We start from the raw sequence: 25,035 nt of genomic DNA on the forward strand, positions 1-25,035 counted from the left end.
TAGTGAGTTTTTATATCTACAAATACATCTCCCTCTCTGGTTCTTCCAGACTGACAAGACTATTTTTGGACTGTTAAACTTCCATAAATATCTTAGAATCAGCTTTTCAAGTTATACACACATACCACAATATCTCCTAGGATTTTTCTTTTTTTTATTGAGTTTGCCTTGAATTAGTGGATCTACTTGAGGAAATTAATCTTCTTCATTCTTCTGAATTCTCTAATTCATGAGTAAAACATATCTCTCCTTTTATTTAGGTTCTTTAAAAACATTATTCAATAAAATTTTTATAATTTTCTTTTTTTTTTTTTAAGATTTTATTTATTCATGAGAGACACAGAAAAAGAGGCAGAGACATAGGCAGAGGGAGAAGCAGGCTCCCCGCGGGGATCCCAAAGAGGGACTCAATCCCAGGAGCCCGGGATCACACCCTGAACCGAAGGCAGATGCTCATCCACTGAACCACCCAGCCTCCCCTATAATTTTCTTTTTCTTTTTTTTTCTTTTTTTTTTTTTAATTTTTTTTTTAATTTTTTTATTTATTTATGATAGTCACAGAGAGAGAGAGAGGCAGAGACACAGGCGGAGGGAGAAGCAGGCTCCATGCACCGGGAGCCTGATGTGGGATTCGATCCCGGGTCTCCAGGATCGCGCCCTGGGCCAAAGGCAGGCGCCAAACCGCTGCGCCACCCAGGGATCCCTATAATTTTCTTTTTCAACGTTTTTTTTTTTTTTTTTAAAGTAGGCTCCACACCCAGCATGGCGCCCAACTGGGGCTTGAACTCACGACCTTGAGATCAAGACCTGAGCTGAGATCAAGAGTTGTACTTAACTGACTGAGCCACCCAAGCATCTCCAAATTTTATAATTTTCTTCATAAAGTTTGTACTTTTATTTTTTCTGCATACTTAATAGCATTTGGTGTTTTATAAGTGATATGATTTTTTTTTTCTTTTGAGAAAGAGAGAGGGAGAACAAGTGAGGGGAGAGGAGCAGACGCAGAGAGAATCTTAAGGAAACTCCATGCCTAGCAGAGAACCCATACAGGGCTCAATCTCACAACTCTGAGATCATGACCTGAGCCAAGATCAAGAATTGGATGCTCAAATGACTGAACCATCCAGGTGCCCCCCAAAAGGATGTCTTTTTAAAAACTTCTTGATTGAAATAGAAGATGTAGAAAAATATGGAAATCATAAGTGTAGAACTCAGTGAATTGTAAAGTGAACCCCCTTGGGTCCTTACTGCCAGATGAGGCCCTGTACCCCAGAATCATGTCTCATGTCCCTTTCAGTCATAACCTCTCTTTCCTTCTCCAAAGGTAACTACCATCTTAACTTCCAACACTGTAGTGGAGAACTTTGTATAAATTAAGCCATATAAAATGTAGTCCGTTATTCCCAGCTTCCTTATTTAATGTCTTATGTGTGTGTTTCACACATATTGTTGTGTGTAGTGGCAGATTGTTCATTGATCTACAGCAGTCTAACACATGGATATATGACACTATATTTATCCATTCGACTGCTGGTGAATGATGGCACTGTTTCCAGTTTAGAGCTATCCAATGTACTGTGAATGTGGCTGTGGATATATTTGGTCCACATGTTCATGTTTTTCTGTTGAGTCAATTGCATGCACATGTTCAACTTTAGGAAATGATGCCAAGCCATTTTCCAAGGTACTTGGAAATACTTACACCAGTTCGCACATTCACCAGCTGTACGTGACTGTTCTGGATACTCACCGTACATGGCTCTGTCAGTCTGTGCTGGATAACAAATTCTAGGTAGCTTGAAATAGAAATCATTATTTTTCGTGGTTCTATGGGCACCCGACAGTTCTGCTCCCTATTATAGTCTGGGGTCATTCATATGGCTGTATTCATTTGGGAGCTCAGTTGGAACAGAATACCCATGATGGCTTCATTCCCACATCTGGTGATTTGACTGGGGTGGCTAAAGCAGCTTTGGGCTGGCTCAACCTCTGTCTCTCCATCTGGTCTCTCGTTATTCTGTAATCTAGCCCCAGCTTATTTACATGGCTGCTAGATCCTAAGAGAACAAAAAGACAAACTGCAAATCATCCTAAGGCCCACGCCCATAAGTCACACGTCTTCACTTTATCTATATCCTTTGGTTAAAACAATGAGCAACTGAATCCTGCTAACAACCACATAGCAGAGCGTCAAATCCTTCAAATGAGCCTGGAGTCCTAGTCAATGCCTTGACTGCAGCCTGATGAGAAACCCCGAAGCAGAAGTACCTGTTATGGCCTTAATTGGCGCCCCCCCCAAATTTCATGTTGAAGCTCTAACTTCCAATGTAACTATATTTGGAGACAGAGTCTATAAAGAGGTGATGAAAGTTAAATGAAATTATAAGGGTGGGACCTTAATCCAATAGGACTAATATTTTTATAAAGAGAGGAAGAGACACCAGAAGATCTCTCTCTCTCTGTCTACCTCCCACTCATCCCACCTGGTTTGCACATAGAAGAAAGGCCTTGTATGAACACAGAGAGAAGGTGGCCAGGAGGAGAGGTCTCTTCAGAAACCAGACCTTGATCTTGGACTCCCAGCTTTCAGAATTGTGAGACAATAAATTTTTACTGTTCAAGGCACTCAGTTTGTGACATTATGTTGTGGCAGCCCTAGCAGACTGATTAGGCACTCCACTATCCTCCCCAGTTAATAGCATTTGGTGTTTTATAAGTGGTATCTTTTATTTTTCTTTTGAGAGAGAGAGAGAGAGAGAGAGAAGGAGAATGAGTGGGGGTGGGGAGAGGCAGAGAGAGAGAGAGAGAATCTTAAGCTGTGATTTGCTATATGATTTATATGATTTGCTATAACTATCCATATAAATATAGAGATGTAAATGAGTGGCTACAATTATATAATTCCTATAAGAACAACATTAATATACTGGATGTTTCTAGGTGATCTTCATTAAGCATCTACTAAAATGAACCTATATTTCTTAGGACTGGAAGAAAATAATTTGCTGAGATGTCAGCTGGGGATTCTTCTAGAAAAACCCTGGAAATGGAGTGCTTCCACACAAGATTCAGTGCCTGGACACCTTTCAGCAATAAGTCATTAAATAGACAGGTTAGCTACATACTCTTGAACAAAACAAGTTTAATTTGTAAGGTCAATTTTGCTGTGATATATTGAGTTTCATGTTGCCATATTACAAACAACAACAACAATGTAATGTCTAAAGAATTTAGTTTTGGAGTCACTCCAAACAAGATAAAAGCCTCCAGCACACACAGTGTGCTGGGGGAGGAGAAAAGAGGAGGTGCTTTGGGTGGTGTTTGGTGTGGAGAGTATTAATGTGTAATTAATTCTTTGCATATTTCTTTAATCCTCTCTCCGTCTCATGCCAACAGTTCAGTTAGATGGCCTGGGGATTCCCACTCCTTTGAAAGGTAGCCAGTAAGTAGTCACCAAAAGGCTTAGGTAGCTCTGCCAGCCATTAATGGAGTAGGCTGACTGCATGCATGGGTCAGGCCTTTTCCCAAGGGAAGCAGACTGGCCGGGCTGGGCCAAAGCCTGATCTAGTAATAAAACCAGTGAGTTTGTATATGTCATGTGAGCAAAGCTGGTCTGAAACCCAGGTTTGGGGGTGACCCTGGTCCTTGGTGTATCTCTTCCTTACAGACACATCTAACAATGGCTACTTAACAATATTTAATAACTTTTGCTTTGGTGGGACCTATGAAAATATAGGACTGTGGATTAGTAAAATCATACCTCCTTCAAATGGTCCTATTTTCACAATTCAAGTGTAGCCTGTATGTGTTTTCTAGATGAAATGTTTGGAATCTTTCCCCAGGCCACATTCGTTTAGGTAGAAACAAGAGCCAAGATTCATTACCTCTTTGTTTTCTAAAGAGGCCCTGTAAGGCCCCACTGTAATTATATCCTCTGGTCAACCTTTCCCACCAACCCACCCAACAAGGCTGGGCTTGTCTCAATCCCCAGATAAAACCAGTTTAAGCTGAAGGGAGAGACCCCTACTACAGAGTAAAAGTGCTTTGTGAACTGTAATGTGCTGAGTAAATATTATCCATGAGGTTGTGAGATTGCCTAAGGATTGTTTAGCAACTAAAAATAGATCGAACCATACAGGAAAATGATATCTTCTTCCCCTTACAGCTCTTTCAGGAAAGAGTTGCTCTTATAAGTCATTGGTTTGACCTCTGGACTAACAAGCAACGTCAAGAATTCTTATTCACGATTTTTTAATGATGCTCCAAATCACAATTAAGTAAATGTAGCCTAAGGATGTGATTATCATTGGTTCTTAAAGGAAATAAAATATAGTAAAAGGTTTATGTAACCTTTTAGGGTTTCTTCCTTGCCCCCCGCCCGAAAAGAACAAATAAAGGTTTTTTAAGGTTTATAAATAGAAACTTCTAGAGCTGCTTCTTCCTTGAGGATGAAACGGAACCTTGAGGGCTTTAACATCTTCCTACCACAGTGGGAAGTTTAGTGTTTGCAAACATCAGAAGCTTCAGCCAGTGAATTTTTAACATTCTCTTAGTATATTAATTACCCTTAGAACTATCAGACTGACGGACCATATATTTCAAGTAGATATCTGGTATGTAGGCAGTCCATAAGTAATTGTTACACGAATGATGGATCTGATCTTCAGAATATCTGAGGAGTGACCATGGTAGCAACATTTAGGAATATGCACAAGACTCATACAACAGTGCCACTGATTGCCAGCGGGTCCTTGTTCTTATTCCTACCTTGACCTCCTATGTCTGTTACTTGCTTTCAATTATTCCAGCCGAGATGGTGTAATATTTGAAAGTGCTAGTTGAAATTACATGCAGAAACAGCTAGTTTTTTGATCAAGAATGACTACTCTAAGGGTGGTAAGCTCGCATTGTATTGGAAAGGTCGCAGTGTCGAAGTTATTACAAAATACTTTTCTAATTAGCATAGCAAATATCAGACATTAGTTATTATCAGAGCAACCAGTGGCTTGTTCATCTATCAGATGAAGGGTAGAAATGGACTCTTTTTGGTGAAATTATAGGTATTCAGATGTGGGACTGAAAATATTCTAGAGAGCCCTCCAACATGCCTGGACCTGGTTGAAGAATCCAGCCAGCCCTGCAGCAGATGGTTGTGAGGCTTTCCCCAAATAAATGGCCTTGTCAGTCTGGGGGTTTCTGATAGCCTGAGGCTGTCAAAAAGGGTAACAGTAAGATCTCATTTCTGGAATACTGTACTTTCTTAGTTGAGTAAACTTTTCGCCCAAAGAACAGAGAGCCGGGACTCCATCAAGCCCACAGAGGAGACTGTATAAAGTGGTTGGGGCTTGTTTACTAGGTTTGTTTAGGGAAACTCTAGGTATGACATCATTTGGCACTAGTTGTTTTCACTATAACCTGGTGGTGAGGTTGTTGGGAGAGGCTAACCTTTAAATTTCTTGTAGCGGGATCCCTGGGTGGCGCAGTGGTTTGGCGCTTGCCTTTGGCCCAGGGCGTGATCCTGAAGATCCGGGATCGAATCCCACGTCGGGCTCCCGGTGCATGGAGCCTGCTTCTCCCTCTGCCTGTGTCTCTGCCTCTCTCTCTCACTGTGTTCCTATCATAAATTTAAAAAAAAAATTAAAAAAAAAATTAAAAAAAAAATAAATTTCTTGTAGCTTCCAGAAAGCATCAGAGTTGTGCAAGACCAAATTGGTTTATTTTAGTTTGTGATACCTGTCTTCCACTCTATCACACTTCCTCCCACTGTCTCCTTCAGCAGCCATTTCATCCCCCCTGCCTGCCTGCCTCCTCACCCTCTCCCTTGCCTGCTTTCTTCTGCATCCATGGGCGCACTGTGGATTGTTAAGAGACTGCCCCTGATGGAGTCACCAAGTCACTGGAGTGAGACAGACATCCTGGCTGTGTTGAAAGAGGCTGAAGAAAGAAAGCCTCTTTAGTCCAGGCTTAGAAATCAGAGAAGGGAACTTTTTATAGTAGTTATTGGCTAGGTTTCCTTTTACTCCAATTTTACAGCTTTCAAGATAAAATAACAGACCAAACCCCAAACCCATAACTGCTTGTCGTACATCATGTTCTAGTCTCCTGTATCACAAACCATGCAGTTTTAACTTTAACCACTGGAGGTCATTAGAGATCTTGTGGTATATTTTGAAGCTCATTAACATTCGGCCTGACATTTTGTCACTGGAAATTGCACCCTTTGGTACCTGAATTACTATGACACAATGATATAGGACTAATCCATTCAGTGGGATTACTTTGCTTTGTTCTGTAGCAGCTGTATCTCTGCAGAGAGTCGTATACTGTAGTTGCATGAAGCTATTATTACATATTCTGGACTGTGGCTTTTAGGAGAAGTTGTATGCCAATTTCTGGTCTCTAGATTTGGCATCCTGAACCCATCTCTAATTTGTAGTGGTAGGTTTTTGTTGTTGAACATCAGTTAGTTCATTCCTCCAAGTCATAATTGAGTCTTTCTTCTACTCCCTTCCATCTCTTTGAGTCAGCCATGGCTTCTCTCCTGCCAACATCTACAAAAACCATTTGCTGATAGTCTAATCCGATTTAAGTTGTGCTGGATTTTGATTAAATCTAAAAACCCAATTCATTTTATTTTTTAAAGTTAGTGCAATCAAATTTCTTCTAAACATCTTTATTGAGATATAATTTACATGTAATAAAATTCATCATTTAAAAGGTATGAAGTTAGTGGTTTTAGTATATTCACAGAACTGTGCAACCATTGCCACAATCTAAGTTTAGAATATTTTCATTACCCAAAAAGAAACCTGCTACCCACTAGACATAACTCTGCATCTCCATCCCCAGCACTGGGCAACCACTAATCTACTTTCTGTTTCTATAAATTTGCCTTTGCTGGACCTTTCAAATAAATACAATCTTACAATATGTGGTCCTTTGTGACTGGCTACTTTCATGTATTATAATCTCGTCAACAAAAGGCAACCAAGTAAATGTGTTGGACCCTGGCTCACGGGTGCCAACGCGTCCCGGTGGACGCCCCAGAGACTCAGACCCCAGACAGGCAGATATGACATTTAGCGAGCTCGGTCTTACCTCTTACCTGTTTTAGGATTGAGCCTGGGGGCGTCTTGGATCCCGGACGAGCCCCCAAATGTCATATCTGCCTGTCTGGGATCTGAGTCTCTGGGGCGTCCACCGGGACGCGTTGGCACCCGTGAGCCAGGGTCCAACATTTGGGGGCTCGTCCGGGATCGGTTGCGTTACCGCCCTGGAGATGCAACCGACCCACACCCGTTCCAGATCGGTGACTCCATCCACGTCAGGAGACATCAGTCCAGGACCCTTGAGTCCCGCCAAAGGGCCCATACACCGTACTACTAACCACCCCAACCGCCCTAAAAGTAGACGGTATTGCTGCTTGGGTCCAGGCCTCACACGTCAAGCGCGCCCCATCAACGAGCACCGCTGACGCCAGCCAGGACGGACTGGGCGAGCCACCCCAATGGAAGCTCCACCGCACCCAAAACCCGCTCAAGATAAGACTTTCAAAAATTGTTCAATGACAATTGTTATATCCCTACCTCTCCTAGCGCTTTTCACCCCCACCAAAGGTAACCGTCATGCCCCCAAAAAGTTAACCTGGCAGGTATTAACGTCTGGGGGGGACAAGGTCAGGTCAATAACATAAACTACTCCCATGGGAACTTGGTGGCCCAACCTATATCCTGACTTATGTAAATTAACCATAGGGGCCCCCAGCCCATGGGGCCTAGAGGGGTATTCCGACACCTCTAAAGCCCCCAACCGAGAAAGCCCCCCCCCCCCCCCCCCCCCCCCGGACGAAAAGAATTAGACCCCTGGGGAGGATGTGGCACGCCTGACAGAAGGGCCATGCTAAGCACTCTTCCCTTTTATGTCTGTCCCGGGTACCACAGAGATCGCAGGCTAAATCCCACCTGTGGAGGGGGGGAATACTTCTATTGTAAAAATTGGGGGTGCGAGACTACGGAAGACACAGGATGGGAGGCCCTCCTCCTCCTGGGATTACATCACTGTCAAGGCTAACTATACTCATCCGGGTTACCAGGAACTCTGCAATATTGCCGCCCTGATTTTAGGGACTGACTCTTACCTGGTGCGTTGGCCGGGAACCTGGTGGGCATGCAACAAAGGCCTCACCCCCTGTGTATCTGCTCAGGTCCTAAATAACTCTGAGGACTTCTGTATTATGGTGCAGATTATGCCCAGGGTGTTCTCTCACCCTGCTGAAACTCTACAAAATCAATATGACAGACATCCCACCCATTTTCGGCGCGAGCCTGTCTCCCTAACCCTAGCCGTTATGCTGGGACTAGGGGTCGCAACTGGGGTGGGTACTGGTGCAGCCGCCCTGATCCAGGGCTCACGACGTTATTTAGAACTCCAAGCCGCTGTAGATGAGGATCTTCGGACACTGGAGCAGTCCGTTTCTAAGTTAGAGCAATCCCTCACCTCACTTTCAGAAGTAGGACTTCAAAACAGGAGAGGCTTGGATTTACTATTCCTGAAAGAGGGAGGCCTGTGTGCGGCCCTGGGAGAGGAATGCTGTTTCTATGCAGGCCATTCTGGAGTCATCAGGGACTCCATGGCCAAACTCAGAGATAGACTAAGTAAAAGACAAAGGGACCGAGAGGCCCAGCAGGGTTGGTTTGAAGGCTGGTTTAACCCGTCTCCCTGGATGACCACCCTAATCTCTACCATTACGGGCCCTCTAGTTATCCTGCTCCTGCTGCTGACTTTCGGCCCCTGCATCCTCAACCGGCTGCTCCAGTTCATCCGAGACAGATTGTCCATTACCCAAGCTCTGGTACTAACTCAACAATATCGGGCCCTTCAAACTGAAGAAATAAAAGTTCCCTAAGATTTTAAGGTTAAAATCAGTCCAAACAAAGAGGAGGGAATGAAGAACCCCCCCCCCCCCCCCTCGGCGAATGGGACAAGGCCTAACCCTGAGGCAGCTCATCCAGGCGCCTCCCATGAATTCAAGTAACAAAAACATTCTGTTTTTCCGAGATAAAAAAAAAGAGAAGACTACCTCCCCTCGCCCTGACTGGGAAAGTCCCTGAACATGGTCGTGCTGACCTTCAAAGAAATCAATCATGTCATAACCCGAATGCTATGCTACTCCCACGGTTTTTTGCCTTTAAAAGATGCCTGTAATTGCTAATCGGGGCTCTGCCACCTCTGAGAGCCCGTTTGCGCAAACGTCCAATAAACCCTCTTGCTTGTTGCATCTGCCTGTCTGGGGTCTGAGTCTCTGGGGCGTCCACCGGGACGCGTTGGCACCCGTGAGCCAGGGTCCAACAAATGTGAAGATCCAATTGGCTTTATTAAATTTTTCCTGAATCCGGCAGCACCCCGTCCAGTAAATAGAGTGGCACTCTGAGGAGTTATACAAAACAAAATGGTAGGAAAGTTTTTATGGATGGAGGGTGAGGGCAAGAATGTTGTTAGCAAAAGAGAAAGATTGTTTCAAACAAAGCTGTTTGCTGGGGGGGAAAGCAATGTGTCTTATCATGTGTTGTGTTTCTTTGGGGGATGGAGCAGGGGACAGACAGACTTGTTGGTGCAGATAGAAAGAAAAATGTTCCTGACCAACCAGTTGAAGACCTATTTCTGAGGGGTTGAAACTGCAATTAGATTAGGTATTAAGCCCCAGTTTGGCAACTCAGTCTAAGTGACACCATTCGGAGCCTGTGGTTTTCTTTTTTTAAACAATGTTTGCAACCTTCACCCATCTGTAGCATGTATCAATACTTCTTTCCTTTTTATTGTTAAATAATATTCCATGGTATGGATATACCATATTTTATTTACGTATTCCTAAATTGATGGGCATTTGGGTTGTTTCCATATTTTGGCTTCTGTGACTACTGCTGCTATGAACATCTGTCTATAGGTTTTTCGGTACAGATGTCTTTATTTCTTTTAGGTCCATGCCCAGGAATGGAATTGCTGGGCCAAATAGTGACAGTGCAATCAACTTTTAATTATTAAACATTTCTTTTGAACCTTATTTATTCCTATAGTCCCTACTCCCCCATCACTGAATAAGCAGGTGAATACATGAGAGAATATAGCATTATTTAAATGCCTAATATCTTTCTATGTAAGTGAGGCTGCATTTGTGCAGTCCCTGTTTTCAAGGCAGTGAAACCACTGTTTAGATGTTTTTGCTTTATAATTTCTGAATAATTTTATTTTAATTCAGGCAGTTATAATTACAAAGCTTATATGAGATATCGTGGTATTGGTTGAGACTGTGTTTTGTTTTAAAGTTTCTTCTTGGGGATCCCTGGGTGGCTCAGCAGTTTAGCATCTGCCTTCAGCCCAGGGTGTGATCCTGGAGACCCGGGATCGAGTCCCATGTCAGGCTCCTTGCATGGAGCCTGCTTCTCCCTCTGCGTGTGTCTCTGCCTCTGTGTGTGTGTGTGTGTGTGTGTGTGTGTCTCTTATGAATGAATTTTAAAAATCTTTTAAAAAAAGTTTCTTCTTAGTGTCAGTAAGATATATTCCAGTACCTAAGATTTGTCTTTTCTGTCCTTGTATTTCCTATTGTTAAGATTTGAAATTTCTAGGGGCACCTGGGTGGCTCAGTGGTTGAGCATCTGCCTTTGGCTCAGGGTGTGATTCTGCGGTCCTGGATTGAGTCCCACATCAGGTTCCCTGTAGGGAGCCTACCTCTCCCTCTGTGTCTCTCAGGAATAAATAAATAAAATCTTTTTTAAAAAATTAAAGATTTCTTTTTTTTTAATTAAATATTTCTTAAATGGAGTTTTTTGATATTTAAGACATTTTCCAGAGGTTCAGCTTCTTAAACTGTGGCTCTGGCAAGCTCTTCCTTACCCAGCTTCAGTGGTCCCTCTCCTGGGAAGCTTTCCCTGCGCATCTTTCACCTCCAGTGATTTCTACAAACATCTATCATGGCATTTCCCCCCACTACATTGGGCTTATATGGCCACATGTCTAAATGCTTCCACTAGCGTCTTCCCTTGGCCACTTGACCAGGCTGACTTTTCCTGACTCCCTAAAGGAAACGGAGCTGTTTGTGTCTGTCACTTAGAGAAACCCATGAGAAGTCTGTGTCTGTCTCCTAGCCAACTGGTGGGACCGGTTTCAAATGGCCTCCACTCAGCAGCAGGCAACGCCCCACACAAAGGCCTCTCATTCCAGGGCTGGAGCTGTTCAAACCTGTAGCTTTCCCTGGTGGGTCCCTGGGGCAACATTCATGCAACTGCAATCCCGAAACACAGATGGATTACTTTTTTTTAAGATTTTATTTATTTATTCATGAGAGACACACAAAGAGAGGTAGAGACATAGGCAGAGGGAGAGGCAGGCTCCATGTAGGGAGCCCAGTGAGGGACTCGATCCCAGGACCCCGGGATCATGCCTGGGGTGATGCTCAACCAGTGAGCCACCCAGGCGCCCCACACAGATGGATTTTCTGCTCCTGTGTGCACACCTGTGTGTCAGATGAGAGGGAGATCACAAACAGTGAAGGATTAGTTCTCATCATCAGAGCCAACAGGAAATGAGGTGGGTCAGAAAAATGTACTGATCAATGTACAGGTGAGCAAGAACACCCCTCACTCCCACTTCACTGCATTTAGCCGCTCTTTCCATGCAGCCCCTGCGAGAGCTCAGGTGAGCTGGTCTATCTCATTTGTGAACAATGAGGAAATCTGCTATATACATTTTTCAGAGACAACATGCATTTGGGTTAATTTTGGATACAGAGCCACATCACTCTGAGTTCCTGAGCACCCATTTGAAAGGGGAATATTTCTATGTAGAGGCCGTAGACAGCAGAGGGGTGTAGTCAAAAGCACACTGGGTTTCTAAATATCCAAGACGAGTCTGGAAATATGGGTCATCCTCACTCTTCCCTCCCTCAGTCCCATATTTTGGACATGTTCCTGTCCTTTCACATAAATCATATGGTCATGGACAAACATAATTTGTCATTGGGGCAGTTTTTAGAGGTGGATGAAGTGAAGAAGAAAAATCCTTGAGTTTAAAAGGAGAAACCAAAAACCCAGAGCTTTTTTATTGGGTGGGGATGAGGACGAGGGGGCTGGGTGGTGGGAAGGTCATTGGCTTATGCTTGGCAAAGCTTGTGTGCAAGAGATCCTCATTTCCAGTTTATAAGGGATACCATTCTCTACAATGGTTTATAATGTCTAACTTGTCTTTATAGCACTTAGCACCCCCCACATTATGTTATATACAGTGCTCATTTATTTACTGTCTGCATGCTCCACTGGACTCCTGCTCCATGAGGGCAAGAACTTTTTCTGGTGAGTCTTTGTGTCCCTAACACTTAGAGCAATAGTAGATAAATAGCAGCCACTCAGTAAATGCTTGTTGGATGAATGATGTTCAAAATATTCCTAATGACAAGGATAACAAAAAATTAATCAGAACAAAGGTTTCATTTGGAGGAAGAAACTTTTCAAGATATTACAATTCCCAAATATGGGAGATTACTGATACTTTGCTTCATTCAAGACTTTTTGTTAATCAACTCAAGAAAATTGCAAAAGGAATTATGCACAATAATACTACCCAAGGGTAGTGTGTCACACAACTCCTGTTTCACACTATCATCTGTGATAATGGCATCTCCTGAAGTTCTTCATTGCACAACTTCCCAAATGCAGCAGCCCTGATAATGAATACTACTAGCTATTTATAAAGTACCTGTAGCTTCCACAGCTACCAAGAATCCTCTTAGCTACCAAAACTTCTCCGCATAGGAGTCCGATTCACAGGTAAATCACTGGAGAATGGAGAAAAGTTTTAAGAGAACATTTGTCTCTCTTCTGTATTTAAGAATCTCTTTAGGAAATGGCCAGGAGGGTTACCGCAGAAGAAGTGGAGAAGTGACAGCCCATGAGACCACAGCAGGCCAGCAAGTCTTAAAAGCAGAAGTAGAATGCCTCCAGTGCACAGTGTGCTTGTCATCTTTCCTCCTGCTCTCTCTCTGTGTTTTTTTGATGTCATGGTCAGAATGCTTTCAAGAGCAAATAACAGAAATGGAATTCAAACCAGCTTAAGAAGAAATAGGAACATATTGACTTAAGATTTGTCTGGCTTTAGGCTGGGCTAGATCCTTCGATTCAAATAATGTTCCCTGGGCTGGTGGGCCAGCCTGTGCCCCCCTCCCCACCCCCACTTCTCTCAGCTCTGCTTCCCTATGTCTGTTGTATAAAAGTAAAAAGAGAAGTGCAAGACCCTTACAAAGAAAATTATGAGTTTGTGTTAAAGGATAGCTAAGAAAAACAAAACCAACCAAGCCTGAATAGATAGATGTGCCATGTTTAAAAATGCCAATTCTCTCTAAATTAATCTTCAAGTTCAAGTCAATCCTGATACAGATTCCCCAATAGGATATTTTTATGGACCTTCGGAAACTGACTCCAAAGCTAATCCAGAAAAGAAAATGTATAGCCACAGTTAAGAAAAGCATACACATAAAGAAAAAAAGAACAAGAGTTACACTACCAGATATTAAAACCACATTTAACCATGTAAGAAATACCTGCAAGTAGTGTCTTGCGGGAAAAAGGGAACAAGAATGGAGATAAATAAGAGGTCTGAAGTAAAGGAGGAGGCATCTGTGAAGGTCGTGCAGATTGGACAGCTGAGGCAGCTAGATAGATCTTCCATTCCTTTCCTTCAGTTCGTGTTTAGTGGGCTGGGCACTGTCGATTTCTCACCTGCCCACATCATTCTCTGTTTCTTCTCCATATTCCTGACAGGAGCCTTTTGTCTTCAGGCAGTGTGTGTTTTTCAGAGGTGGCTTGTCACTCTGCCCCACTAAAGGTGAGTCAGGCTTGGACAGGATTATGATGAGTCCACCCCCTTGCTGGTGTCTGGATTACAAACAGGCATGTAGCTACAAATTCTTCCCAAGGGGACACAGAGATTGGCCACTAGAGAGCTTCTGGGAGAGTTGTCTTCACTCTGAAAGGGACTTAAATAGGGGTTTGAGAAAGGAACATGCCCTTTTGCATCCTGTGAGGATCACTCCTCACAGTAGTCATTTGGAAATCACCTCTAGGGACATGTCTAAGGACCAGAAAAAACTACCGAGCAGGCAAAGTGAAAATATGGACAATCTTTGTAGCTTGATGACATCTCTGAGTCCTTGAATTCACTAACTCCGGAACTGCCCTGACCCTCCTTATTGCTTAAATGTAAGGAAGAGAAATAGTTTTAAAATGGTCTGTAAGAGTCCATTTATCTAGCTGTACCTTCTCTAATCATAACAATTCTCCAGAATTGAGCTGTGAATCAGCTACATTTAGAAAAACAAAACACATTTAGCAGTCAACTGATGCTCTTTACACATAGGAGAGAGCCTGTCGTGCAGTGTCTCAGTATTTAATTGGCTCAGGGCCTTAAAAAGGAGCTATCCTACTCCTATCCAAAAACCGCCATACATACATACAGTGCTTTGTATTTGACTTGACCTGAGCATCAAGATCTGCTGCCCTCTGAAGTCAATTTCACCGATGCTGAAAAGGGCTAGGCCCATTAGTATTACCTGGAATTTGTAAAAACATAGACTCCAAGCCTCACCCGTAGAGATTGTGGCTCAACTCATCAGGATGGGGCTGAAAAAGTGGTTTTAGTCCATTCTCACTCAGAGTGATGTGGAACACAGCCAAGTGTAAGACGCAAGGCCTGGGTGACCTGAAGGCCGCAAGGCTTCTTCCACCCCTTGATTCTACTCTTCCTCAGAGGCAGGAGCACAGACTACCTGAGTGCCCAACCCCTTCAATTCTTAATGAAACAGAAATACCTGTTCTCTAGAGGCCTTCTTCATCTTTCTGTGGCACTAATGCTTAGTGGTTTTCAAATGTATCATTGTAAGTAACCCTAACACAAATAATAAAGGAAAAATTTCCCTCTTAACTAATTGAAAAATCCAGAGTAAGTTTGGTTGCGGTTGAAGCTCAATTCAGAGGTTCGGTAATAAAACCAATAACTTGATTCTTTCTGTTCTTCTGCTCTGCCTTTGGCAGTTGTGCCTTCATATTATGTTTTTTCAGTTGTGTACAGAAATAAAAAGAATTTCTCTGTTTGAGCTTTGCTATGGTGAGACTAGTAGATCCATGCCCCAATTTTTGCCAATTGCTGTGGCCATAAGAGTGACCCACATGAATTGGATTAGCCTTGATCATATGCTTTTTGGAACCAGGGATGGAGTCAGTTTCTGTAGAACCACCTGGAACAACATATAGACAACGAAGTTATTTTACCTAAAGAAAGGGAAGTAAAAAAGAAAGAAAGAAAGAAAGAAAGAAAGAAAGAAAGAAAGAAAGAAAGAAAGAAAGAAAGAAAGAAAGAAGAAAGAAAAGGAAGTAAATGATGGGTGTCAAAAGAGTGCTGTTCATCCAGCACTCAACAAATGTTTACTGAGTGCCAAGCACATTTCTGGGTGCAAGGACTCAACACTAAAAAGAGAGTAAAAGATTCCTGCCATCTGAAGTTCATATTTTAGTAGAATAAACCTTGTCCTAGGACAAGGGAACATCCATGCCTCTCACTGGATATTTGCCAGCACAACGTAGTACACTAAATATTTTGGAGTGTTTTCCATGTTATTGGAAGTGAGAGCAGTGCAGTAGACTAAACAGTGGCCTCCAGATATGTCCATGCTGTCATTCCTGGAACCTGCAGATGTTACCTTATGGGGCAAAGGTGGTTTGCTGATGTGATTAAGGATTTTGAGATGGGGACATTATCTTGCGTTATTGGGGCTCAGATCATAATCACAGTGGTCCTTATAAGGGATGCAAGAGGCATGCAGAAGACTATGTGATGTCTGGAGCAGTCAGAGAGATGGAGACATGTGAAGCCATGTGCTACTGGCTTTGAAGATGGAAGAAAGGGCCATGAGCCAAGGAAGGCAACCAACTTCTAGAACCTGAAGGGGACAAAGAGACAGATTCTCCCCTCCAAGCTTCTAGAAGGAACCAGCATTGCCAACACCTAGCCCAGTGTAACTGATGAGACTTCTGATCTCCAGAACTCTGGAAAATAAATTTCTACTGCTTTAGGCCACTATGTCAGTGGTATTTGTCAGAATGAATAGGAATTAATATAAACAGTGAATTTCTATTATTTATTTTTATTCTTTCTTTATTGTAACTTACACATATTTATTTAGTTCCTGTCAAGTTAGAAGCACTGTACTGGGTGCTGGGGACAAAGCAGCAAATGAGACAACCAGCACACCTTCTTTCATGCAGCTTGTTGTCCAGTGGAAGAGAAAGACTTTAAATAATGAGTGAGCCCCAAAATGGATTGAGTTGGAGGGTCAGCAAGAATGGAAATACAAAAATCATGCTTAGATTATATTATAGAGCATAGTGAGTGTATAGGACACAGTTTCAGCAAGGCACGGGAGATGGCATTAAGAAAAGAGAGCTCAGTGAGTGGCAGTAACCTCCTCATACAGGCTAGTATTTGGGCAGCAGGAATGGTCAGCCTGTTGGGGGAGTGGGGGGATTCTGTGAGTACACCAGGAATATCACCCTAAAATTTCACTATCGTTACCTTGTATGGTCGCCTATATTGTTGTAAAAATAGCTTTCCACGAGCCATGTAATTTAGATCTACCACACTGGTTCCAGCTAAAATCTCTCACTCCTTTCCAGGCACCATATTGCTTCACTGGCCATAAGTTATACAATATGTAATATACATGGGAAGTCATACTGCACTTTTATAACATGACAGGTCTGTGTACAGGCATTATCCTTTATTTCTCAGAATCCAAGGCAGGCTTTGTCAACCCGATAGATATCAGATAAATATAGCTATGACTGTGAAAAGTGACGAAGGAAAAGTAAGGTGACCTCACCCAGTCCCAGGGATTGGGGCCACTTTCCCTGAGGCTCTGACATTGAGATTGGAGTCTGAAGGATGCCTAGGAAGCCAGACAAGCAAAGACTTGGAGGATGAGTGAGCCATCTGGCCAGGACGACATGGGTAGAAGCTTAGGGCCTTCTCTGTCTATTCAGTAGTAACACCAGGCTTTTGTTAGAAGCATTGGAAAATGTGAGTCGGCAAAAAGAGGGAAATACCAATTACCCGTAATCCCACCCTCCAGATAGAACCTTATATTTTTTATGCTTACATGAATCAGAACATATGAATTATTTTAAGATTTTTAAAAATATTTTACTTATTTACTTATTCATGAGAGATGCAGAGACACAGGCAGAGGGAGAAGCAGGTTGCCCTGCGAGGAGCCTGATATGGGAGTCAATCCCGGGACTCCAGGATCACGCCCTGAGCTGAAGGTAGATGCTCAACCACTGAGCCATCCAGGGATCCCTATTTTATCATCTTTTTATTTAATTTAACTTATTTTTTGTCATCTTTTTAAGACACTTTTCAATCACCCTCCCTTTTTGCTTCCCCCACACCTGGCTTTGCTGTCTTACTCACTGGAGACTTCAGCACATGGGTCTCCACTACCTTTATAACCCAAAGCTAGTGTTTATCCTGTGTGACACTGGCTTCCATATGGAAATCCACCTAAGATAGGCCCTTGCCATGGCAGAAAGCATTTGTAAAGCCACTAGGCAAGACTACAGGGAAGTGCCCAGGTGGCAAGAAAGCAGACACCTCTGCAAGCTCTTCTTCCAATAATTTTTTTTAAGGATTTTATTTATTCATGAGACACACACACACACACACAGAGAGAGAGAGAGAGAGAGAGAGAGAGAGGCAGATAGAGGGAGAATCAGTCTCCTCGCAGGGAGCCCAATGTGGGACACTCTCTGGACCCTAGGATCATGCCCTGAACTGAAGGCAGGCGCTCAACTGATAAGCCACCCATTTTCATCACAATTTGAGTAGCTTCTTTCTACTTCTTATCAGAAATTTAAGAGCCAAGAATTAGATTCAAGTTCTGTATTCCTAAGCCTTGTTATTTTTGCAAAGTACACATTGTACATTCAGGAACACACTGCAAAGTAGTGTCATGAATTATTTAAATGAAGTTATCCTTGTCACAATAAAGGAGCAAAGCACATTTTGTTCATTGTCTCCTTACATGTTTTTATTTCTCTTCATGGGTTTCTTACTTTGTAACATTAACTAAAATGCAATGAGCCACAATGTCATTACTGCAAACTACCCTAGTTGTGCTGCTTGGATACTGATTTTTTTTTTTAATGTGACTGAAACATTTTCCTTCTTTCTTGCTTAAGATTCATTATACTTGAATGTGTCCTTGTAGCAGTGCTGACTAGGAACAAACATACAACTTGCATAATCGAGGTCCACTTTAGAAAGTATTCTCAGAGTGTCTGGCTGGCTCAGTTGGTAGAGTATGTGACTCTTGATCTCGAGGTTGTTGAGTTCCAGCCCGACGCTGGGTGTACAGATGGTTTAAAAATAAAATCTTTTAAAAATTAATTAAATAAATAAATAGTAATGCAGATTTAGTTCTCCCTTGCTTGACTGGGATGGAATAGTAGATGCTGTGGATGGGAATGAAAACTCAAGATCCTGAGACCCATCTTTGAAAAGGAGGTGAAAAACATTTTTGTTTTATACCTCATTTTATTGTTCTGTTTTGGAATTCCAAATGAGAGCATATTGTCCCCCAAGGGCTAATGAAAGGATGCTGAAGCCTGCCTGGGACACTGAGGAGTTAGGTCAGGGATCCACTGGGATTAACTGTTCTTGGTGTTATCACAGGCTCATTCAGCCTCAATGTTAATCTATTAACAATGAGAGGATTCCCCTTGTGATACTATTGTCTGTAGTTACTATATACTGTATACTATATACTATATACTGTATATATACACACTCACACACACTTTCCCCCTACTGCATACAAACAGGTTCATTTTATTTATTTATTTTTATTTAAATTTTACTAGTTAACATATAGTACAACATTAGTTTCTGGAGTAGAATTCAGTGATTGATCTCTTACACACAATACCTAGTGCTCATCACAAGTGCTCTCTGTGATACCCAACCCCCATTTAGCCCATTCTCCACCCACCTCCCTCCAGCAACCCTGAGGTGGTTCTTTATTCTTAAGAGTCACTTATGGCTTGTTTCCCTCCCTCCTTTTTTTCTTTTCCCCATTCCCATATGTTCTTCTGTTTCCTTTTTAAAATTTATTTTATTTTATTTTTTTATTTTTAATTTTCTTATTTATTTATGATAGTCACACACACACACACAGAGAGGCAGAGACACTGGCAGAGGGAGAAGCAGGCTCCATGCACCGGGAGCCCGACATGGGATTCGATCCCAGGTCTCCAGGATCGTGCCCTGGGCCAAAGGCAGGCGCCAAACCACTGCGCCACCCAGGGATCCCTTAAAATTTATTTTAGAGAGAGTGTTGGGGTGGGGGTAGAGGGAGAGAGAAACCCAAGCAGACTCTGTGCTGAGTGTAGAGCCTGATGTAGGGCTGGATCCCATGACCCTGAGACCATGACCTGAGCCATAACCAAGAGTCAGACACTTAACCAACTGTGCCACCCAGGTGCCCCTGCTTTCTTTCTTAAATTCCACATATGAGTGAGATCTAGTAAGATCATTTTAAATCACTCTGTTTTATCTCACGTTGTGATAAAGCTGCATGGATAGTGATCAAGAAAGCAGTACCCTGGGACCCCTGGGTGGCTCAGCGGTTGAGGGTCTGCCTTTGTCCCAGGGTGTGACCCTGGAGTCCCGGGATTGAGTCCACATTGGGCTCCCTGCATGGAGCCTGCTTCTTTCTCTGCCTGTGTCTGCCTCTCTCTGTGTGTGTCTCTCATGAATAAATAAATAAATAATCTTAAAGAAAAAAAGAAAGAAAGAAAGAAAGAGCAGTGCCCTAAAATAGGGAAGTAGAAACACACAAAATAATAGGCAGTCACTAAACCTTCCAAATGAAGCAGTTAACCTTTAAAAAACAAAAAACTTTTTTATTTTGCCCTAAATTTCAACTTAATAGAAAAAATGCAAAAATAATGAAAATAATTCCTTTATGCTTTTTACCTGGATTCTTCAACTATTAACATTTACCATTTTTACCTTATTATTCTGAATCATATGAGAATATGTTGGTTGCATGGGACGCATGGGTGGCTCAGCGGTTGAGTGCCTTCGGATCAGGGCATGATCCTGGGGTCTGGGATCAAGTCCCACATCGGGCTCCTTGTGGGGAGCCTGCTTCTCCCTCTGCCTATTTCTCTGCCTCTCTCTCTCTCTCTCTCTCTCTGTCTCTCATGAATCAATAAATATAATCTTTAAAATAAAAAAAAGAATATGTTGCAAACATGATGCTCCATTAACCTTAAGCATCTCAGTATGTGTTTCCTAAAACATCAAGGACATTCTGCTGAAAAATCAAAGTACATCCTCTAATATCAAGAAATCAGTATTGATACAGTACTATGGTCTAATCCACAGACTCCATTTGAATAGTCCTGATTGTTCCAACAACGTCTTTTGTAATCATCCTTTCCTTCTCAGTCCAGAATCCAATCCAGGATCACCTATTGTATTTAGTTTTCACGTCTCTATATCCACTTTCGATGTGGAGTAGTTCTTTAGTTTTTCCTTGTCTTTTATTGCTTAACACTTTTGAAGAATACAGACCTACTCTGTTGAATGACCTTCAGTGTGTGGTTGGCTGATACTTCCTTAAGATTATATTCAAGTTAAACATTCTTGGCAGGAATAACACAGAAGTGATGCTGTGTTCTTCTCAGCAGATCACACTGGGGCATACCATGTTGATTTGTCCCATTGCTCGTGATGTTGGCTTATCACTTGGTTAAGATGATTAATTATTAAGTATTTTATACTTATTAATTAATAATTAGGAAGTCTTTGAATGATTAATTTTAAATTAATTTAAAAGTATTTGAATCTATGCAAATGCCCTGTTCCTCATCATATTTTCACCCACTAGTTTGAGTCTCCATTGATGATTCTCATCTGACATAATTATTACTGTGATAACTGCCAAGTGCTCATTTTCTGACTTCTTAATTGCTTCTACATGTATTATTAACTGATGTTCTGTTACAAGATAGAATTTTTCCTTCTCCCAAGATTTATAGATGAGGCTCCAGTTAAACCAGCAGTTTGAGTAAGTTACTGGTGAAGACCTTCTCTGGGTCTCATGAGTGTTCAGTTTGTTTATGTAGGTAACTAAGCTTTTTCTGGTCCCTAATTGGAGGTGTCATTTTCATTTCACATTGGAACTTTCTGGGGCTTGACTCACCTTGTTGGAATTTAGCTTATGCGGTTACACATTTAGAGGTCAGAGAAAGAAGATACATTGCAGAATGAGATCTACTCAGAGACAGGACTTTTCCTTCACTGAGTTAATCTGTGTCCATTAGGATCTAGTAACAGGGCAGCTGTGGCCACTTAGCAGTGAGAACTAGTTCTATAGTCCAAATGGCTTGAGATAAATGAGTTCTGGTAAATATTTTTTTAAAAGATTTTATTTATTCCTTCATGATAGAGAGAGATATAGACAGGCAGAGGGAGGATCAGGCTCCATGCAGGGAGCCCAACGTGGGACTCGATCCTGGGTCCCCAGGATCACACCCTGGGCTGAAGGCAGCGCTAAACCACTGAGCCACCCAAGCTGCCCTGGTGCAAATGCTTATTGCCAAAGTTTCCAATTAGCTGTGAGATTGGCCACAAACATCTGTAATTTTACCAAATATGGAGGCGATTAGGGGTTCCAGGTAAGAGTTTGACTTACCAATACCTGGATTGCTTCCAAACTTTCTTGTTCTAGTGATTCTTATGCAAATATTATGACTTATTTGCTGGTTTGGGATTATAACAGATGTTTATTGCCAATATCTAAAGAAGGCAATTAGGTATTAGGTATCTGTTTTTTTGTAGTTAGTGGCTACAGGACCAGCAGTGGATCTTTCTTGGGCCATAAAATGTCTCTTTGGTCCAAGGGCTACATAGCCTCCAAGCCTCCACTTTGGTGAAACCTTGGATTTTTTATTCATTCAAGATCCATTTGTGCTTAAGTGGCCATGTGCAGAGCAATGTAAGAAGTTTTCTCAATGAATGCCATAAGTTTAAAATGTTTTTAAAATAGATATCACGGGGGTCCTAAGTAGCTCAGTTGGTTGAGTGACTAACTCTTGGTTTCAGCTCAGGTCATGATCTCTGGTTGGTGAGATGGTGTACCACATCCAGCTCCCTGTTCAGTGGGGAGTCCCTCTGCCCCTCCCCCTACACACACACATACACACATGCACATGCATGGGGATTCTCTCAAAATAAATACATCTTTAAAAATTTAAAATAAATATCACATTAAGAAATTATTGAATTTCTTTAGGCATGATGATATTATAGTATATGTTTTTTAAAAATGCTCTTATTTACTGAGGCACATTGAAATATCAAAGAAGAGGGATCCCTGGGTGGCGCAGCAGTTTGGCGCCTGCCTTTGGCCCAGGGCGCGATCCTGGAGACTCGGGATCGAATCCCACATCAGGCTCCCGGTGCATGGAGCCTGCTTCTCCCTCTGCCTATGTCTCTGCCTCTCTCTCTTTCTCACTGTGTGCCTATCATAAATAAATAAAAAAAAAATAAAAAATAAAAAAAAATTCTGAAATATCAAAGAAGAAATCATAAAGGAAATTAGAATATTTCAAATTGAATAATATTGAAAGTACAATACATCAAAGTGGGTGGGATGAATGCAGTGATATGATGTCTTAAATTTGCTTTCAAATAAAAAGGGAGTGAAAGAGGAAGAAAAAGGAGGAGGAGAAGGAGGAAAAGATGATATAGCAGAAACCAGACTGGCTACAAGATGATAATTATTAAAATTGGTTAATGCAGGTCATAATACTACAAATATTAAAGTGAAATAAAGATATTTTCAGATGAAACTGATAAAGTTTGTTGTCAGAAGACATGCAGTAAAGAAATGCTAGAAGAAATTCTTCAGGCTAAGGAAATTGATACCAGATGGATACTTGGATTTACAAGCAGGAAATGGCAATATGTGGAAAAATATAAAATTTTAAAGTCATTTTAAAGATACATGACTGTTTAAAGCAAACCCAGTGTATTATGGGCCTTTAACATAAGTAGGTGCAGTATTGTGACAAAAGCATAAAGGATGGCAAGAACTATACCATTCAACTGTTCCTTAATTTTAAATGAATATTCACTCTAAATAGACTGAAATGTTAAAGATGCATAGTACACTTCCTAGCAACAACTTAATTGCATAATGCAAGAGGTATGCCTAAAAGCCAATAAAGGAACTGAAATGGAATACAAAAAAATTCATATCTCAAACCAAGGCAGGAGAGGAGGAATAAATTTTCATGAAACAGGGAAGCCCGGGTGGCTCAGTGGTTTAACACCACCTTTGGCTCAGAGTGTGATCCTGGAGATCCAGGATCGAGTCCCACATTGGGCTCCCTGCATGGAGCCTTCTTATCCCTCTGCCTGTGTCTCTGCCTCTCTCTCTCTCTCTGTGTCTCTCATGAAATAATAAATAAAATCTTTTAAAAAAATAATAAAAAAGTAAATTTTCATAAAACAAAAGAGAAAAGCAAAAAATCGAGACCTGGATTCAACCATATCAATAAGTATATTAAATATAAGTGGACTAAACCCTCTAATAAAAGGCAGTGATGGTCAAATGAGCTTTAAGAAAAACAAAACAAGATCTAACTGTATACTGACCACAAAGGATACATTGTAAATATAAACACACTGATTGGTTAAAAGTAAAAGGATAGAAGATATACCATACAAATGCTAAGCGGATAAAAGTAGGATGGCAATTTTAATATCAGACAAAATGGACTTCAAGACAAGGAATATTACCAGAAAGAGAGGAATGTTTTGTAAAGAGAAAAGGATCAATTCATGAAGAAGTCAGAACAATTATATATGTACCAAATAATAGAGTTTCAAGTTACATAAAACAAAGCTGACTGAATAGAACAATTAAACAACAAAAAAGTAAGAATATAGAACTGAGAAAACTTCTCAATCACCTTGACCTAATATTTATAGAAAACTAAACCCAACAACTTCTAAATATATATGTTTTTTATGAGCAAAGCAACTTTCACCAAGATACACAATTTCCTAGTCCAAAAAATAAGACTCAGTACATTTCAAAACTGTTAAAATCTAATTATGAATATTTTTAAACAACAATGCAACAAATTTGAGGTTAAAAAATATAAAATATCTAGAAAACCCCAAAATATTTGGAAAATAACTCACAAATTACCTGTGGCCAAAGAAGAAATCACAAGGGAAATTAGAATACTTCAAATTAAATGACAGTGAGAATACAACACATCTAAGTGGGTAGGATCCAACTAAAGCACAGCTGAGAGGAAAATATATCATTTAATTTCTTATATTAGAAGAGAGAAAAAGGATTTAAAATTAATTATCTAAATTTCCACCTTAAATAGCTAGAAACAAATAGCAAATTACATACAAACTAAGTAGAAAGAAATAAGTGAAAAAGAGTAGAAATCAATAAAATAGAAAATGAATAGAAAACTTCTGTGAAAACAAAAGCTGGATTTTTGTTTTTATTTTTAAATAGCAATAGAATTGATAAACTCCTAACAAGAATAACCAAGCCAAAAAAAAGAGAAAACACAAAATGCCAATATCAGGAATGAAAATGGGAATATTGCTTTTGATCCCATAAACATGAAAAAGATAAAAGAAAATCATCACAATTTTAGGCTAATATGTTCAATTTTTTAAATGGTTGTTTTGTAGATTCCTGAGTTGTTTTTTAAACATTGTTTTGTACATTCTACATACATGAATTGAGAGTTCATGAGCTGCTTCCTTTCCAATATATATTCTTTTTTACTTTTTTTCTGGCTATGTTGAAATGGCTAGGACTTCCAGTATGTGTTAAATTGAAGTGGTGAGAGTGAACATTCTTGCTTTATTCCTGATGTTAGGAGTAAGGAA

The 25,035-nt window shown here is 41.1% G+C and overlaps 1 protein-coding gene across 1 annotated transcript in view; it reads left to right on the forward strand.

Moving 5' to 3' along the window:
- The first annotated feature begins 3,046 nt into the window (after positions 1–3,046).
- Positions 3,047–25,035, forward strand: part of ECT2L (epithelial cell transforming 2 like) — a 70,227-nt gene continuing 48,238 nt past the window's right edge. Inside the window, 2 exon segments of the mRNA XM_041732245.1 lie at positions 3,047–3,112; positions 4,166–4,276. Of these exon segments, the coding sequence (XP_041588179.1) occupies positions 3,047–3,112; positions 4,166–4,276 (177 nt within the window).

This window comes from Vulpes lagopus, chromosome 2, assembly GCF_018345385.1.
Source record: "Vulpes lagopus strain Blue_001 chromosome 2, ASM1834538v1, whole genome shotgun sequence".
Lineage (NCBI taxonomy): Eukaryota > Metazoa > Chordata > Mammalia > Carnivora > Canidae > Vulpes > Vulpes lagopus.